Source organism: Vespa crabro, chromosome 2 (genome assembly GCF_910589235.1).
Source record: "Vespa crabro chromosome 2, iyVesCrab1.2, whole genome shotgun sequence".
Classification (NCBI taxonomy): Eukaryota; Metazoa; Arthropoda; class Insecta; order Hymenoptera; family Vespidae; genus Vespa; species Vespa crabro.
This window is the reverse complement of record NC_060956.1, coordinates 17764895-17782975: the sequence shown is the minus strand read 5'-3', so window position 1 is coordinate 17782975 and position 18081 is coordinate 17764895. Positions and strand designations below refer to the sequence as shown.

At 36.6% G+C, this 18081-nt stretch overlaps 1 protein-coding gene across 1 annotated transcript; it reads left to right on the top strand.

Moving 5' to 3' along the window:
- The first annotated feature begins 11226 nt into the window (after positions 1-11226).
- Positions 11227-17615, top strand: LOC124422229 (dynein axonemal intermediate chain 3-like). The gene is made up of 13 exons (XM_046958383.1): positions 11227-11421; positions 11559-11750; positions 11838-12266; positions 12493-12813; positions 12953-13201; positions 13348-13506; positions 13617-13948; positions 14692-15008; positions 15080-15314; positions 16063-16363; positions 16443-16625; positions 16802-17167; positions 17376-17615. The coding sequence occupies exons 1-13, from the start codon at positions 11227-11229 to the stop codon at positions 17514-17516; spliced, it is 3420 nt and encodes a 1139-aa protein (XP_046814339.1). The 3' UTR covers positions 17517-17615.
- Positions 17616-18081: the final 466 nt, after the last annotated feature.

The window sequence follows — 18081 nt, the reverse complement described above, 5'->3', positions numbered from 1 at the left end:
GGATAGCCTTCGCTTATAGAACGTGTGCGAAGGGCTATATCGACTTTAGTAATACCAGGGAATCGTGGCGTATCTTGGCTCCCTTTCCGCACCCTTTCGTCCTATCTTTTCTTCTTCCTAGCCCGTCCTAGAGTCCTATCCTGCCACGGCCGAGCGGATAGCCGCCTCGAGAAATTAAACTTACCCACTATCCAATAGCTTTCTTTCTAGTTTAAAAGCCACCGAGGAAAAGAAGAAAACGGATTGCTTGTCTTCGAAATTGTCTCGAACATCTTTCCTTGGTTCCAGTTAGTCCTCGCTTCATATGTCACGTTCTTCTTCAGAAGAGAACGTGTTTCTTCGACAACGTAAATCGTCGTAGGAAAATACACAAAACTTTCGACGATCTTCCTTGTCCGTTCTTAAAATCTCTTTACCTTTACTTTTACATTTCTCTCTTCTTTTTTTTTTTTTTTCTTATTTTTCCTCCTTTTTGGTTTTCCTTTATCGTTATTCTCTCTACCGTACACTTCCCTTTCGGCACTTTTCATCAAAGATTTGTAATGGAACATTATTATGTGGAATATATCAGAGCTCCTCGCGACCTTATCCTCCTCGTTATAAGTCAAGAATACCGAGAAGAACGTTCGTTCTCTTCTTGGCCGGAATTCTGAATTTCATCTTTCACGTCTTACGAGCAATGCATTTCTTGGGGATTCGATCGGTTTTATTCTTATTTCAGGGTAACCCCTCGCTTCATGTTCCGGCATGTTATCACGATAGATCCTCTTGGCATCTTGCCATCGTTCGTGGAACATTGCACCGCTCTATCATACTCCATGCGGCTGGTAACGTTCACTTCCGAAAACCGCGAACACTTTCTCTCTCTCTCTCTCTCTCTCTCTCCCTTGCCCTATTCCCCGTCTCTCTTCCTTTCTATATCTTTTTCTTTCTCTATCAATCAACTTTTCTGTCTTTTGCACGTAGTATACTTTTCTTGAATAAAGGTAGAAAAGAAAGAATGATTTTTTCTTTTTTTTGCAAAACCTTTCGAATCTAAACGCGATATGCTCACCTGCCTCTCTTGTCTTTTGTTCACTACGAGAATTCGAAGGAAAATACCGAAAGCGGTGCTCGTTCGAGGACACTCGAAAAAGCCGATAGTACTGCAGATGATTCCAATAGCTCGAACCTACGGCGTTGACCATCGGCGAGAAATGTTGAAGTACCTACGCTATGCATCGATCAATTCGAAAGTCGCCGACGTTGCTCATAGCGAGGCAACGTTTTTCTAATTCAGCTTGAGTACCGTATATCTATGTACGTTGTACTTTTATAAGTAGAGTATATATATATGCATGTGTGTTTGTTTGTATACAAATACATTTGTACTTTGGTCCCAATATGCGTAGCTCACACTCGGAATGTTTATTTAACAAAGTATCGCCTCTGTGGTCATCCATCATCATAGATACGCCAAGTAGATTAGTCTACCAACGAGGGATGGCAATGTACTTTACCAAGCAATCTTCTCTATTTGCCTACTTTCGAGAGTGTGCGGATCGTAATGTACAAAGTAAAACGTTCGGCATCATTTGATCCAAGTCAACAAAAAAAGAAACAAAAAAAAGAGAGAGAGAGAGAGAGAGAAAACGCCAACGATCGCTCAGCTATTTTATATTTTCTAAAGAGATATCGCCGAGCTTATAAACGTCCTCTGTAATTAATTACCTGAGCGATGACGATGGGAACAATTTATTCGATCGCCGCGTCCAACGCTCGTTGACCAACCGCGATATTTCATGAAATAAATATAAACTTGAATGATTTTCACGTTCTCTCTCCTACAGATATACGTGCGCGCGCGCGCTCGTACTACAAATACAACACACACACACACAAACACACAGTTCCCTTCTTTCCACACCGCTTGTAATTGTCAAGTAGTATTCTCTTACGACGGACCTGTGGAACTGAATACTTACATATCGCTTTTCTTCCACCACTTTTGTTCTCCCCATTTTTATTGTGCCATTAGACGAATAAAAATATAGCGTTTTACAAGGTAGGACAATAACTTTGATCACTTTGAATATCTACGTCATTTTTAGAGATATGGAAAAACTTTGTTAACAATAGTCGTACGGTACGAAGAGTGTCATGATATTGCGGTAATAATTTTTTTTTGCATCGTCGACGTATGAAAAACATAAAGTTCAACTGTGTTCTATTAAATAGAATCATGTATTTTTGATTACATTGATCGACGTAGCTAAACATGATTTATGATGTAGCTAACTCATATAATATATAGCTAGACATGGCTATTAATAATGTAGAAGAAAATCTTGTTTCTTTAATAAAAAAAAAGTAATTTGTTTATAATTAATTAATTTACATAATTTTAGAAATCGATCACAATCTAAATTTTTGATCGACAAAATAAAATGGATTTTCTTAGGAATTCAAAATAAGATGGATTCTTTTTCGTAAGAATTAGTTTATAATAAACAATTTGTTATAATTTGTTAATTAATTATTAACAATACGGTGAAAAAATAGAAAAACATTTATCCTATAAAATGGTGTTTGAAACAAATTTTTATGATACTTAGCTCTGAAGATATTCCCATATATGTAAATGGAGACGTAGCTATTAATAATATATAAAAAATTGTTTCTTTAATAAAAAAGTACTTTGTTTATAATTTATTAATTTACATAATCTTACAAATCTGTATCAATCTGAATTTTTGCTTGACAAAATAAGATGAATTTACTTTGTAAGAATTTGTTTATAACAAATTATTTATAACAATTTGTTAATTAATTATTAATAATACACTGAAACAAATAAAAAAAATTCTGCCCTTTAAAATGATGTTTGATTTAAATTTCTACGGTTATTAGTTCCGCAGATATATCCATATAAACAAAAAACGTGATTTCTGATAATATAAAAAAAAAATTGTTTATTTAATAAAAAAAATAATTTATTTATAATTTATTAATTTAGGTAATTTTAAAAATCAGTTGCAATTTGAATTTTTGTTTAGCAAAATGAAATGAATTTACTTTGTGAGAATTTGTTTGTAACATTTTCTTTATAACAATTTGTTAATTAATTATTAACAATACATCGAAAAAAAAATAAAGAAAATTTTGTTCTTTAAAATGATGTTTGAATTGTATCTCTACGATGTTTAGTTGAGGAAATATTGCCATGTAAATGAAGACGTTTACGTTGACCTACTGACCAATATAATTTCATTCAATTTAACGATGACATACTGAACTATATAAATTCCAAGAATTTACGCAATGGATAAGCTACTACTATTATACTATTACCACGAACAGCTGTTCTCTATGAATTGTGAATGGAAATCTTTCGAAGTCGATATCTCCGGAATAAAAAGTCATAGAGACTTGAAACAAAGACCATTTTCAAGTGCAATTTATTCTCTATTTATTTAAATATTGCAATAATATTGATATAATAAAATCGATTTTGTTAATAATACTTTAAATTGAATATTTTCTTTTCTTTCGTAATAAAAACATATAATTACAATGAAATCATTACAATTTTTATTATAATTATGTAAATTATATTTTGTTTATTTTAAATAACGATTAGAAGAAATATAAACAGTGGTCTATGTATGAAATTGATAGGTCGAAACTTCGAAAAACTTTTCTTTCATAACTTACTTATTACTATTATTTATTTACTATTGCTTTTACTACATTTTTTAATATTTGATTATTTTTAATAATATCTACGTACAAGAAAAATTATTATTACCATATAAACGCCCTCTCTACATCATATCATAGACATTTGTAAACAAAATTTCGTCATATCTTTAAAAAAAAAAACAAACAAAAATAATTAAGGTATAATAGCAATATCGAAGATACTTTTTTATTCCTCATCATTTTCAAATGTTGTTAATATTAATTTTCCAAATCTATTTTGCAAGTTTACGATACAATTCCTGAAACGTAGTAATTATTAATATTTATAAATTAACGCATTTAACGAAGCCATGTTAATTAATTAATCTAGAAGACACTAAATAAATCGAAATATATCTGATATAGTAGTGATAATGAATATTGCTCTGAGATATATACAAATATATATATATATATATATTGTTTGTATCTATGTATATGCACGCACGTGTAGAAAGAGATAAAAAGAGAAATAAAATAAAAAGGTTCCAGAATCCAAAGAGCGTACGAACGCAAGCTGGAAGACACTGCGATTCGCCAAAAGAGATTCCATTTCCGTTTTCTACCTCGAGCCTACGCATAGACGGAAAAGATCCATGAGGAATAAAGAAAGCACCCAAGCGTATACATTTTACATCCATTACGAGCTACGCTTTTTCCCACTTTTCAGTCTCCTGCTACCATCCGGAAGAAGATTGCTGCTTGTCATCTCCCTTCGGTTGAAGGGAAAGCAAAAATATTCACGAATACATGAAATTCCAAAGAAAGAATAAGTATAGATAGATATTTATTAACAGCCATATATCATAATATAATAAAATTAATAAAACAATTTATGCAATCAGTTTAACAGACAGAGAACCTATATATTTTGTCTAATAATGAATGAAATAAATACGAAAGGATCAAACAAGAGATTTCTATCGTTTACATATATATATATATATATATATATATATATATATATATATATATATATATATATTATATATATGGGCGAGTATTTCATACTAATTTACTCCGTAAATTATATTCCTACTTCAGTGTATTAAGTCGACGAATAAAACGCACGAAACCCTTAAAACATGTTCGTTGTATATCTTGAACAAACAAGAAGTGCTAGTGTAGGAATGTTCGACATGAATCAGACCGTATACCCTCTCAAGAACAAACATTTTTGACCGGAATTTAAAGTTTTGCGAGATGTTATAATATGAGAAACATCTCGTCGACGTATTCCCACGAAATAAGTGTGTACCTTTCGAACAACGTCTTTCCTCTTCTAACTTTACCCTTTGTTTCATCTCTCTCTCTCTCTCTCTCTTTTTCTCTCTTTCTCCCTCTTTTTCTTTTTCTAAAGTACTTCATATTATTTCGTATCTCGAACAAACTACCATGATCGTGATTTATGCAAGAAAATGCAGCAAACCTTCTCACTACAGGAAGGTACTTTATTTTCTAAGAGAACATCTTACCTTCAAGGAAGAGAGAGAGAGAGAGAGAGAGAGAGAGAGAGAGAAAAGAGGAGGGAGATGTTCATGATTATTCTGTATTTTTAAAAAATACGATATTTGCGAGTAATAATGAAGAAAACTAACGATACTTTTAAACGGAATTATAACAAAGTTAATAATGAATGTACCTTTCCGTTGAAACTTTCGTTGCCATAAATATTATATAGGAGAATAAAACATAAAGAAAGAGAGAAAGAAAGAAAGAGACAGAGAGAGAGAGAGAGAGAAGGAAAGAAGGGAAATAAAGAGTAGTCATAAAGAAAGTGACAAAAGAGCTATAAAAGTCATGTTCAATCGAGCATCTCAATGTCCTTTTATCAAAGAGTAGGTATCCATCGATCGAGTTAGATAATAATCCTTTCTGTCCTAGTTTGAGGTTGACGTAAAACGACATGGCGAGTAAGCGAAAGTGAATTAAATCCTTCGAGCGAATATCGTTCGTACGTTCTCGTTGATAGTGTTTGAGGTTAGCCTTTGTAGCAATTATCGGAAGCGATAGCGGAAAAATGGAAGAAAGGGAGAACGTGCGAGAAATGATGGGTGAAAGGTGAAAAGCGACACGAGTATCGTGACGATGTGTAAAAGGTGAAAATCGCTCGTACTGCAACACCGCGGCAAAGTGTCTGTGAGTCTTTTTTGATAAAAGTAAAAAAGTTCGGCTTCGCTTAATGAACGTCACGGCTGATTGACATTTAATTCTCGCAAGAATTTCTCTCCTTTGAGAGTCACGAAGTGAATGAGAGAATGAAAGAGAGAAAGAGAAAAAAAGAAGAAAGAGAGAAAGAGGGGGAGAGAGAGAAAGAGAGAGAGAGAGAGAGGAAAGAAAGAGAGAATGGGAAACGGGAAGAAGTGGGGACTAAGAGAATGAGGATCGAACGGGGGTGTACGACGTGGCAAAAAGCTAATTGCACCTCCGTTCAGCCCCTTTCACCGAGTTACGGCTGGCTGGCGCATTCGATAATTAAAATCACTTTTTGGAGTTTGGAATTTGATCGAAGTAGGTATGATCCGAGACGAGTGGAACTTCTCCGATCATTTTTTTCCTTCTACTCGAGTACGCTACCTCACACCATCTCGGGATAAAATCCATTTCCATTTCCATATATTAGAGTATTAGAGGATGGTTAAAGCGACTCAGTGAAAGAAGGCGAATCGACGGAGTACCTACGTCCCGTCGTTCGCGCAACTGCCTTCAATTACACTCGATATCGTTCCCGTTCGTTCTCTCTCGCGTGTTGCGACGCCCATCGACTTTGATTTGTCGTCACGCAAAGCCGATCGCTTCGTTTCGCTCGCTTACACGCCCGCAATTTCTTTAGCGAATAGAGAGAGAGAGAAAGAGAACGGAAGAGGGAGAGTGAGAGAAAGAGAAAAAGAGAAATAGAGAAAGAGAGAGACGAAACGGCTCTCGCGAGTTAGCTGCTAGAGTGCATACTCGTGCGAACTATTACCCTTCCCTACGTTACTCCCTATCTAGCACCTTTCGACACGCGCGTTTATCGATTGTAAAGCCGATATATTCGCTCGTCCGAAAGCAAATCGCCTTTATCGTCTTCTGACCTACCTTCTCTATAATGTCCTCCTTTTCCTTTCTCTCCCCTCCCCCCCCCTCTCTCTCTCTATCTCTCATCCTCCAATATCCGTACAATTTCAAGGCGACAGAGCAAATCCGTGAATCATTATGCGTCATCGATCGCATACGATCGCAAATTCTCAAATTTAATTTAATCTTTTACGACGTGAAATATAAACTCGCGGCATCGTTTAAATCAATTCTTCGCGTGATTTCGAATCTTCATATGAGAGAAGATGAGAGAACTGAAAAGACAAAGTAGATTAGGTGAAAGTGCATCGTGTAAGCTTTAACGATAACTAAGGAGTAAGACCGACGACGCGAAACCGGCGAACGTGACCCTAGACATAGGTACAACGCGAAAGCGACAGGTGCACCATCGACGTTAATCGTTATTACACGTATAAGCTACCATAAGGGTTCTTGCTTGATCGCCTTTATCCCTACTTGCCTTTACCTCCTACCTCCTACGCGTTTCATCGTCGGGACATGACTCGAATACTCACGGAAGATCTTCGCTTGCTTTACTGGAAAGAGAATCTGAAGAAATATCTATGTTTCTTTTTTCTTTTCTTTTTTTCTTTTTCTTTCTTTTTTTATTTTTTTTTTTTTTTTCTGGCGATTCATCCGGAAAAGGATACAAATGATTCAGCTTATCTTCCCTTCCTTTTCGTTTTTATTTCTCGTCGATGAATTACAAAGAAAGTTTACTTTTCCCAATTGTTTCTCCAATAACAAAGTAAAGCAATAAATATAATTCACACGTCCAGCAATCATCCGAATCTATTAGTCGCCCAATTGTTAGAACAGTAGAGAACACATTAGCGGATCAAAAAGATAATATCCCTTGGAACTGCATAATAGATTTAGTTAATATAGAACATTCACTAACATAAAACCAACTGTGAATAATTTAAAATTACTTTCTATACCATTGTATCACGTCAGTCTAAATTATTTATAATTTTCAACGCGAGAATTGATTTTAACGTATTCAATAATTAACGAAAAAAAAAAAAAAGAAAGAAAGAAAGAAAGAAAAGAAAACGTAAAACGTAAGAAAAATTTCACGAAGAATAGTAGAAATTAATTGATCAAGGAAAATCGACTGTCTATTCCTTTTTTATTCATACCACGACAACGGCAACGAATTTTATCTTACCTTATTTGGTTTGACACAACACTTATTAATACACCGATAAAATAGATCTTCTTTGAGATATTATTACGTTCATGAGCTGAGCTTCCGTGATACTTTACTTGAGAACGAATGAACGTCTCTCCTTGGAGGAAGGATCGATCGATCGCTTCGCATCTACCTGCAGGCGGATTAATTGCGGTAACGTGAGAAGCTGGCAATTTCGAAGCGCGGAACGAAATAAGGGTAGCTAAAGGAGAAAGAGAGAGAGAGAGAGAGAGAGAGAGAGAGAAAGAGAAAGAAAAAGAGAGAGAAAGTGAGAGAAAGAGAGAACAAAAAAATGTCGTGAAATTACTCGAGCCGTAGGAGGAAAAAAGGATCCGGTTACTAACGAGATCGCGGCCAGTCTCGCGTTAACGAAAGAAGGAAAGAGGAAATTGAGCGATGACCGAAAAGTCGAGTGAGAGTTGAGATAAAAAGCAAAAGGATAGATTGATAGATAGATAGAAACATGAATACGTACTTATATGTGTGTGTGTGTGTGTGTGTGTGTATGTGTGTGTTAAAGTATATACTCTGCTACTATATTATAGTACATACCAACCTATATAGATAAATAGTGGAACGAACAAGGGGTCATGAAGTCAGAATGAGAGAGAAAAAGAAAGAAAGAAAGAAAGAAAGAGACAGACGTGAAGGGACAATGTAAAAGCAGGAAATGATTAGATTTTAGACAAAAATAATATAGTAAGGATGATAGGAAAATGGAAGCATACTGATTACCGAATAGCTCAGGAATCTTTCTCGATGTTAAACGTATTATATTTTTTATGACTGCTATCACGCAATCGGATAAAACGATAAAAGAATAATTTTGGTGGGTTTTATTTCGTTTAGTCGCTAAAAGAAATAAAGAAAAAATTGGTGTTTCTCATCTGGGTAATTCTAAGCCGATAAGTAATTAGAAAGATATAAAGATACAAATATCGCAAATCTAGAAATTCATATGCGTTAGTATATATTATACATCATGACTATATATCGACTATGATTTATAAGACAGGTTACAAGGTATAGGAGGGAAAGGGAAAAGGCAAAGTGCATGTTCTCGTGGGATACCGCGATGATTTAATTGAGCATGCCACGCGTGGCTGTGTCCAATCAGCTAACTGATCAGCGAGAAGCAGAACGAGTATGTGCAGAGTAGTTAGGAAACGCGTATGTAGTCGGATCGGTAGTCACCTGGCGATACGACGTGCCGATCGCCATCGTCGTATAATCCCAACGTCGTCCTCCAGCAGGCAGCGCTTAGTTAATTGAAAATTAACCAACCGTCCGTCCATCTCTGCAGGACCTCCACTCTCTAATCACGACTACCCTACGTGCACGCTCTCTCGTTAACCCGATATGCTGCAAGCATGGTACCAGCCGCGAACCAGCGTACCCGAGCTTGCAAACTCGCGAACGTACAACACTATATGCCTACTGATCTATACATACTCGATTTCAGAGAGAAACGATTTCACGAATTTGACATGAAAGAACACTTTTATATCTACCTTCCGTCCAATCGATATAATTTTATTAACTTTCATTCCTCTCTCCCAAAAAATACCATTAATCCGTATAGAAATAAATAAATGTATAGATAACTTTTTCCCTGACTATCTGTTAGAGAGGTAAATTTAAGGAAAGTTGGGAAACTGATTGTGACGTTTCACCGATATTAGAGCAGAAACAATAACAAAGTTCGTATCTTTATATCTCAACTCAACGAACGGACGAAGGCTTTCCATAGTTCTTAGCTTTCACGTGGATAAGTAAGATTCAAGAGGAACTCCTAAATTTAACGAACCACCAAGTGGAAATCGGTTTCTCCGATGAGATAACGTTTCTTTTTTTTTTCTTTAGATAAAAAGTATATATAAATATCATGATCACGAGAGGCCATGCATTTTACTCCGTATTTATTTTATCGAGTACAATTTATTTGAATACGAATCAATACGGGAACGATGTTAATTCGAAAGAGAAACTATGTTGATTCGAAAATAAAGAAAGAAAAAAAAAAGTCGATTTTAATATCCATCGCCCCTTATGACGATCCACAAGCAAATCGCAAAGAGAGAAAGTGAATGAGGTCTATGGCGAAATAAAAAATTCCAAATTATTCGCAATGCGTTAGCGATAGACGCAACGGAGAAACTAAATTAGCCGTTCTTTCATAAAACTCGTAAAAAAGTTTCACTCGAAAGTTTAACGTGGTATTTTACATCTCAGCTACTGGACTAACACAATAAAAAGTTTTTCGTCTCCCGCTCGAATATAACTCCAATTCGTATCTCACGATGTATTTTACCGTGGGATCGCGATCCGGCATTCGTGCGAATAAACGAATGGAATACGCCCGGAGATAGGAAGGTTGAAAATATCTTTTCCGAAATGTACGTGAACCAGTCTTCTCCATAACTTATATCCACTCGTATTCTCCTCTTTCTTCTCCCAAGAGTGCGGGAGAAGTGGAATATCAAAATATAATATAGTAAAATATAATATGCTACTTTTTCATCCTTTAAGATTTACAGAATTATTACTTCTTCGAAATATCCGTGATATAGTTATTATAAAGAAGAACGATCGATGATGATGGGCCCGTATGATAAAGAATAAGAACGATAAACGTCTCATTGATGAGAGTAGACCGATAAGGACCGAGAAAAGAGCAGAGACTTCGTAATAGGAGAGGGTTAGATTAGAGGTCAGATGAAGCAAGACCGAAATTACCTCGACTAGCCGTATTCACTTCCCGCTGTACTTCCATCTTTTCATCCCATTCCCTTTACCTCCTCATCTTCGTACACACATATCGTATATCTCCGAGTTCATACACCCTTTTCCTCTACGCTCGAGTTCCTAACAGAAGAGCGACACGGCCAACAGAGTATCATTGCTACGGCCGCCGTCGCTGGCAACGCAGCTCACGGTGAAATTAGTTTTCAGGATTATTTCGCAACGGGAGTCCTTAACGATAGTCCCTTACCCCGCTTACCTCGTATTTTCCCTCTAAATCGTTATCTCTTCATCTCCAACGCGTGTCCATGCATTTCCATAACCTTTCGGCAGGATTGTGAATTTTAAATCTCTCTTTTTCACAGAAAGAATCTCGATAAATACTCGAGAATGGCTCGAGAACTCGAAACGTCATTTGTTTATCCTATTTTTCGAGATACTCACCGAGAATTCATATATTAAAGTCATGCGATACGTCATTGATAATTATTATGGAAGAATCTGATGAAAGAGAAGCCGATGATCATCGACAAAACGATGAATACAATTACGACGATAAAGAACGAGAAAAGGAAGAAGATACGAAGGAGAAAGATGAAAAAGGAAAAGAAAAAGAAATAGTAGTAATAGTAGAAGAAGAAGAAGAAGAAGAAAAAGAAGAAGAAGAAGAAGCAGAAGAAATGTATGTAGAGGAAGGTGAAATGAAAATTGACGAGGAAGAATACGAGGAAATAGAAGGTGATTGATCTTTGATAGTTCTTGATCATCTCGTTTGGCCGATTAATTTTTTCCATTCGTATCGTTTCTACGAAATATAGATAAGGATTGGGAAGAGAAAGCGAAAAAAATAATTAGTATAGATCTCGCCGATGATTTTCCCAAACGGAGTAAAACCATATACGAATTAGATTCTTATGAAGCCAGTGGCCCTTCATTTTATGATATCTTACAACTTGGTAAAATAGATGAAGAAGTCCTATCAAAACAACAAGAAATTCATTATTCCACGTCTATGGTTAAATATTAATTTATTGATTGAGATAAAATATAATTTCTCCTTAGAAAAGAAATATTTTCTTTTTTTTTTTAATCTAATCTTTAGGGTGCTGGTGTAGCAAGGATCGATTTATCTCCTTCAATTCAACAAACGATCGGTTGCGTCATCGGTGAGAATGTCACTACGGAATATCCATGGGTATGGGTACAAAAGGAAACCATCGAAGACGATCTCCATCTTCACTCCGAGAGCAGTGAGTTCTTGTCGATGAAGAACGAGATCCTTGAATATCCCGAAAGGAGAATGCTGATCGGTTACGCCCCTTCTGTCACCGAGGAGGGCCAATTTTACATTTGTCTAAGCATCGAGGCAAAGGAAACCGTATTGCAGCAAATTCAAATTCAGAGGCGGAGTCACGAGATTCGCGTGAGGAACGCCGTTTACAAGCAGCCAGCCAAGTGGAAGGATCTAGGAAGTGGCAAGGAGGTCGACGAGAATGTTATCAAGAATCAAAGGCCCCAAATCGAGATCCAGGTATATCACCTTACATGAAAATGTACTTACACTTTTTCTCCATTATCCTACGCTATTTCTCCTACAAATCTATGTAATAATTGAGCAATGTTATCCCATTGCAAGAGATTAAATGGACATACGGAAAGAGAAGAATGAAAGAAGAGAAAGAGAAAGAAAGAGAGAGAGAGAGAGAGAGAGAGAGAGAGAGAGAGTATTAAATCGTATTATCACGTACGATAAACAGGTCGTATCTACGGCGAATTTGCTCAACGTGCCAATGAATCTGGTAGACAGGAGAGCGGACGATCAAAGGGACGGATACATCGACTTGCTGCCATATCGGCAGACATTCGAGAACGTGTCACGAAGCACGATAAGCAGGCCCACGCAAGTGACGCCCAGCATCAAGGACAACGACGCCCAGACCCCGCCTTCAATACCCGTAAATTCCTGGTTTCAATACCAATATGAGTACAAGCCGATCGATATATCCGCCTTTACAGAAGAAGATATCGAGAATCTCACGAGATTTCTACGACGTTATACCGACATTATATGCGATCAGGTTTGTACTTTAATATCCGTCTAAATATCCTTTATAAATATCTACTTGTATGATTTCTATCTTCCTTTAGTTATGATTATTTTTCTTTTTTTTTTCTTTTTTCTTTTTTGTAAAATATACAAACTATTCATCGAAATAGGTGCAAATGAACGCGACGTGGGATATTTATGCGGACGATTATACAAATCTTGCGCAGTACGAAAGAGATACGAAAGCACCTATACCAGTAGAATACAGAGAATATCAAAGTTTTTACAGCAAGCTTCGAACGAAGAACAAAGTCATTAATGATCTATCTTGGCATCCTTTGTGGACTGGTATCGCTTGCGTGACTTATACTCATTACGGCAATTCAGAATACTTTTTGAATCAAGAAGTGTACGAAGAGGTAAATAATGATATTAACAGTCATTCAGATAGTAATTTGAATCTAAAGGGCGCATATTAATTACAATAAATTTAAAAATATAGAAAAATAATCGTATTACAACGTTATAATTGTACGATCGTGCTTTTTTTTTTGTCGTTTTATAGGTCCTCAGAGATTGTGAAGGTGATAATTTAGCATTAGTGTGGTCCTTCAATGATTGTTTGAGTCCGAAGTTGGTCCTGGAATGCCCAAGGGAGATCAAGTCAATCTCCATTTGTCCCTTAGATGGTAGGATCATCATTGGTGGTTGTGCGAACGGTCAGGTAAGCACTATATTCGAAACGACAGGTATCGAGGTAAAAGAATTTATTCGTTACGAGAATCATAAGAAGAAGACACGAATAGCAAAACACTTTATGGTATTTCCGTTCAGATCGCCATTTGGTCCTTACCGGATAATATTGAAAGCATGGAAACGATAATAGATCCCACTTCCATTCAAGTGAAATATAAAATTACTCTATGGTCTCTGATGAGGTGGATGAAAGATACCCTTGAATCGTCGATCTTAAGACCGGTAGCGATGTCCTCGTTGCAATACAGCCAGAAAGCTGCTATAACCAAAATAACTTGGATACCGTCTTACCACAAAGTCGAGAAGAACGGTAGAATCAAATCTTTGGAGAACGATACGACCTTCGAAAATCTTTCCATGCAATTCATTACCTGTAGCATGGATGGAACCATCGCCTTTTGGGATCTCAAGTTAGTACTCACAATATTTGCGTATTATCGTCGATCGAAAATATTACGATAGCAACTTTTTCGTTATATGCTAAAACTCAATCTTGATAATCGCAATCGATGAATGCGATTACTCTGATCATTCTCCTTCGTTTACCTCGAAGCTTTTCCAAGTAAAGCTCTTACGAGCTTTAGCATTCTGCTCCGTTCGTCTTCCAAGCTCGTTTAAAGTCTTTCATCCTTCCGAGTGACTACGTCAGCGGCAAGCGAACTCATTAAAGAGCCGCAGGGTCAACTCGATGTTAGATAACGTGAGCTACGACCTGAGCTGCCAATTGATAACCACCAACGAGAATTACACCAACCGTCTGCCGGGAGCGAAGTTAGTGACTTTGAATGTTCGTCCACGCCCCCTGAGGAACTTGTCGCGAGCTAAACGGCCATGAGAAACGTCTGCATCCTCTGGCCGATCCTAACCGGCCATTCTCCGCGATCACCCACCACTTTCCATCTTCGCTTCTCATCCCTCTTCGAGAAACTCTCGACTCTGCCGAACTCTAATGGCCCTAGTAACTCCGTCGTATATCCACCATTCTCGTGCACTCTCACTAACATTGCGTACATTCGAAAATTGATGGATAGGTCCTCCTTTCTAATCATCGATTGCTCGTCAAATCGCATATCGAATTCCTTTACCTCCTTCCTATGATTGAATCCTAACATTCTCCATACATGGGTCTAATTAAAACGCAATCTGTTTGAAGGGAAAACATACCGAGAAAGGAGGAAACTAAGAAAGTAAATCAAAAAAAAGCATATCCTCCTATATTGATGGAATCTGTTTCACCCTTACGATCGTTCGATCGTATTTGGAAACCATATTACATACTTTTCATTCAATATCCAAACGAGAGTCGTTATCCGATGTTAAGCACGTTCACCATGTACTTCCCAAAATTAAAGAAAGACGAAGCATTTCCAGTTATGAAGATGGATATTTCAACAAGACGATGCTTTAAATTCATATTGGAAAAACCCGATTATATAATGGAACCGGAAATTTTTATTGGCACAGTCGAAGGTAGGCTTACTTTTATCGTATCACGTTTGATATTATTGTCAAATAAACGACGGATTATCGAAATTACACAGGTTACGTCGGACTCATTACTTGGGAGGGATTCGAAAACCCTTCAGACGTTAACAATTTGACTAATAGAGAAAAATGCAAATGGAAATGGATAAAGCGTATACACGATGGGCCGGTTACGCACATGGCGAGATCCGAGTTTCACAAGAATATCGTTGCTACCGTAGGCGGACGTATTTTTGCTGTTTGGAGAGAGGACTTTGGAGAGCCGGTTATTTGGAAAAAATCGGAACTGCGGTAAGCGACGAAAAATCCAATATCGCTGCTTTTTAGTTCACCTACTCAACCCTCTCCATTCTTGTTTGCTATCACGTTCGTTATCATATTCATTATCACATCGATGGATCGGCTTAAATACATATAGACTCGGATATAGACATATACATATATCGTGATATGATGAAAGAAAATGTAGGTCATCGATCGACTAGAAATAGATTACTTGTCTAGGAGAAACGTCGATATAGAATCGAGAAGTGACAGTATGAATATACGTAAACATACATACGTGCCATAATGGGCTGCGTTTCATCCGTAGTAAAAATAACGAGCAGCTCGTACGATAAATTGCCGCAATGCACAGCATGTAATTGCCGCAGTAGCGTTTCGTATTGCTGCGCAAGCACCTCGCTCGTTTTGGATGCATCGCCTGTATGTAGTTTTCGCTAGTGGAAACCGAACTTTCGGTATGATCTGCATGACAATACAGCCATAACTTACGGTTACAACACGAGCACCAACACCGCTTCGTTAATGAAAGCTATTTTCGATAGAGCCCGTACCTTTCGACGTTGTTACACACATATACATCGTTTGGTCCAAGATCTCTTCATCGCCTGAAGCTCGGCTGGTTCTTGTTACGGATATAAAATACGAGCGTATAAAACGACGTTACGTTTATAAAATAAAATGAAACTTCGGTTACGCATTTAAATTACTTTCCGTAGACTTATTCTATGAAATATAAAGTATCATTTTTATTTAGTTACTCGGGTTGCTGCTGGACCAACATCCGTCCAACGATTTTACTTTTGGCGCGATTAGACGGATCCATAGAAATTTGGGACTTCATCGTCAAGAGTCAAGAACCGACTATTACGCAAAGCGTGTCTGGCCATATAATTATGGGCGTTTATATACATGAGTTACCCTTGGACCCACAATGCATAGCAATCTGCGACTATAATGGTACTCTGAGAATATTCACCGCCCCTCCAATATTACTAACGTTCGACGTTAGCGATATTAAATGGATGCAAGATTATGTCGATCAGCAAGTCGATAGAGTAAACCGATTATTTATCTTTTATTATCAATTTCCATTTCTATACGAAGTTAATACAAACGTACGCTTTATCCGAGCAGATATCTAAATTTAAAAACTGGCAAGATGCTTGGAATATAAAGAACTTTGAAAGGATCCATAAGAAAAAGAAATTAGACGAGAAGGAAGTAGAAGAGAAACGTTTAGAAGCAAAAATAAAGCAACAAGAAGAAATGGCCGAGATATTAAGGAAAGCCAAAGAAGAAGAAAAGACAAAAAGAAAAGTATGCTATACCTATCGAGCATTCTTACAAAAGAAAAAAATGGATGGAGATCAGTATTGCGATCGAGTTTATTAATCGCTATTGACTTTCATTCTTTAGAATGATTTCCCTTTTAGTTAGATAGATTCTTTGATATTCGATCGAGATAAAATAATATCTCGATTGGAATATTTCAGAAACGGAAGCCTTGGCAATTTATAGAAGAAACTAAAGAACGTTGGCGTGAGATGGAAATGAAACGCATGCAAATAACTGTCCTCGAGAAGAAAGGTCTCAGGAGGGACGTTCTTGAGAGACAACGAGCGCCAATTTTAAAATTACGCCAAGAAGCTCAGAGAAAAGATAGAAAAATTCACAAGATTTTGCAAGAACGAGACCAGATTTTCAAGGAGACCTTAACTTTTCTCTTTCCGGAGCAGGAAATCGATCATAAATCGGACGATCGCGATCAAATATCCTTGCCTTACATCATGTCGAAGCCCTTGAAAGATACAAAATTAATGACCGAAATCCCTACTGAGAAATCTAAGGTTCAAGAAGAGGTGAAAATGAAATAGAATTCATTGCGATACGATTAGACGATTTCTTACAGTAAACTCACGACTGCTTAATCGTATTTCTTATTTTAATTATAAAAAAAAAAAAAAAAAAAAAAAAAAGAAAATCTTTAGAAAGATCATTTGTCTTTCAAACTTAATCTTATGAAAAAAAAAAAAAATAATAATAATAATAAATTTATTCCGTTGACAGGCACAACAAATAATTGAGGAATATTACGCAGTCGAGCAAGAAGCTTTGGAAAAATTGTTATATCAAGAATTTCACCACGTGTTCGATTGGCCAACCGTTTTAAAGAAAGCAAGACAACGAAAGCACAATATTTATATATAAAAACATCAATGAATACAATTTCCAATGGTATGAATTATAACGTGACGAAGACGGTAATGCAATTTTTCTCTAATCCAAAGTATAAAGTTAAAAAATTCATTAGGAACTATTTGAAACTCATGAGATAGTTAAAAACTACAAAAGTTTAAGACCTCTGACATTACAATATTACGAACGATTATTGTTTCTTATATTTCAATATCAAGCTTTTATTAGATATTTGGTATTATAAAGTATCAAATATCATGTCAGCGAAGTATCTGCGTAATCAACTTAATTACGTAAGGAGCAGCAATAAACTAGAAGCGATGAATCGACCGGCGAAAAGGACCAAAGCTGATGATGATGCAACTTCGGTGGAAAGAAATGAGAAAGACAGGGAATGAAAGAGAGAAAGAAAGAAAGAAAGAGAAAGAGAGAGAGAGAGAGAGAGCAAAATGTCTGGAGAGAAGTCAGACAGACGATGAGAGAGGAAAAGGAAAGAGGGAGGAAGACAGTCGACGCTCGACGATTTTTCATAATTAAAGCGGATTAAAACTCGTAGCGGCTTGCACGTAAATGAATT

Coding starts and splice junctions, on each gene's coding strand:
- LOC124422229 (XM_046958383.1), top strand. CDS start 11,227: ATGGAAGAATCTGATGAAAGAGAAGCCGATGATCATCGACAAAACGAT. Junction 11,751..11,837: donor TTCATTATTCCACGTCTATG/GTTAAATATTAA, acceptor TCTAATCTTTAG/GGTGCTGGTGTAGCAAGGAT. Junction 15,315..16,062: donor TGGAAAAAATCGGAACTGCG/GTAAGCGACGAA, acceptor ATTTTTATTTAG/TTACTCGGGTTGCTGCTGGA.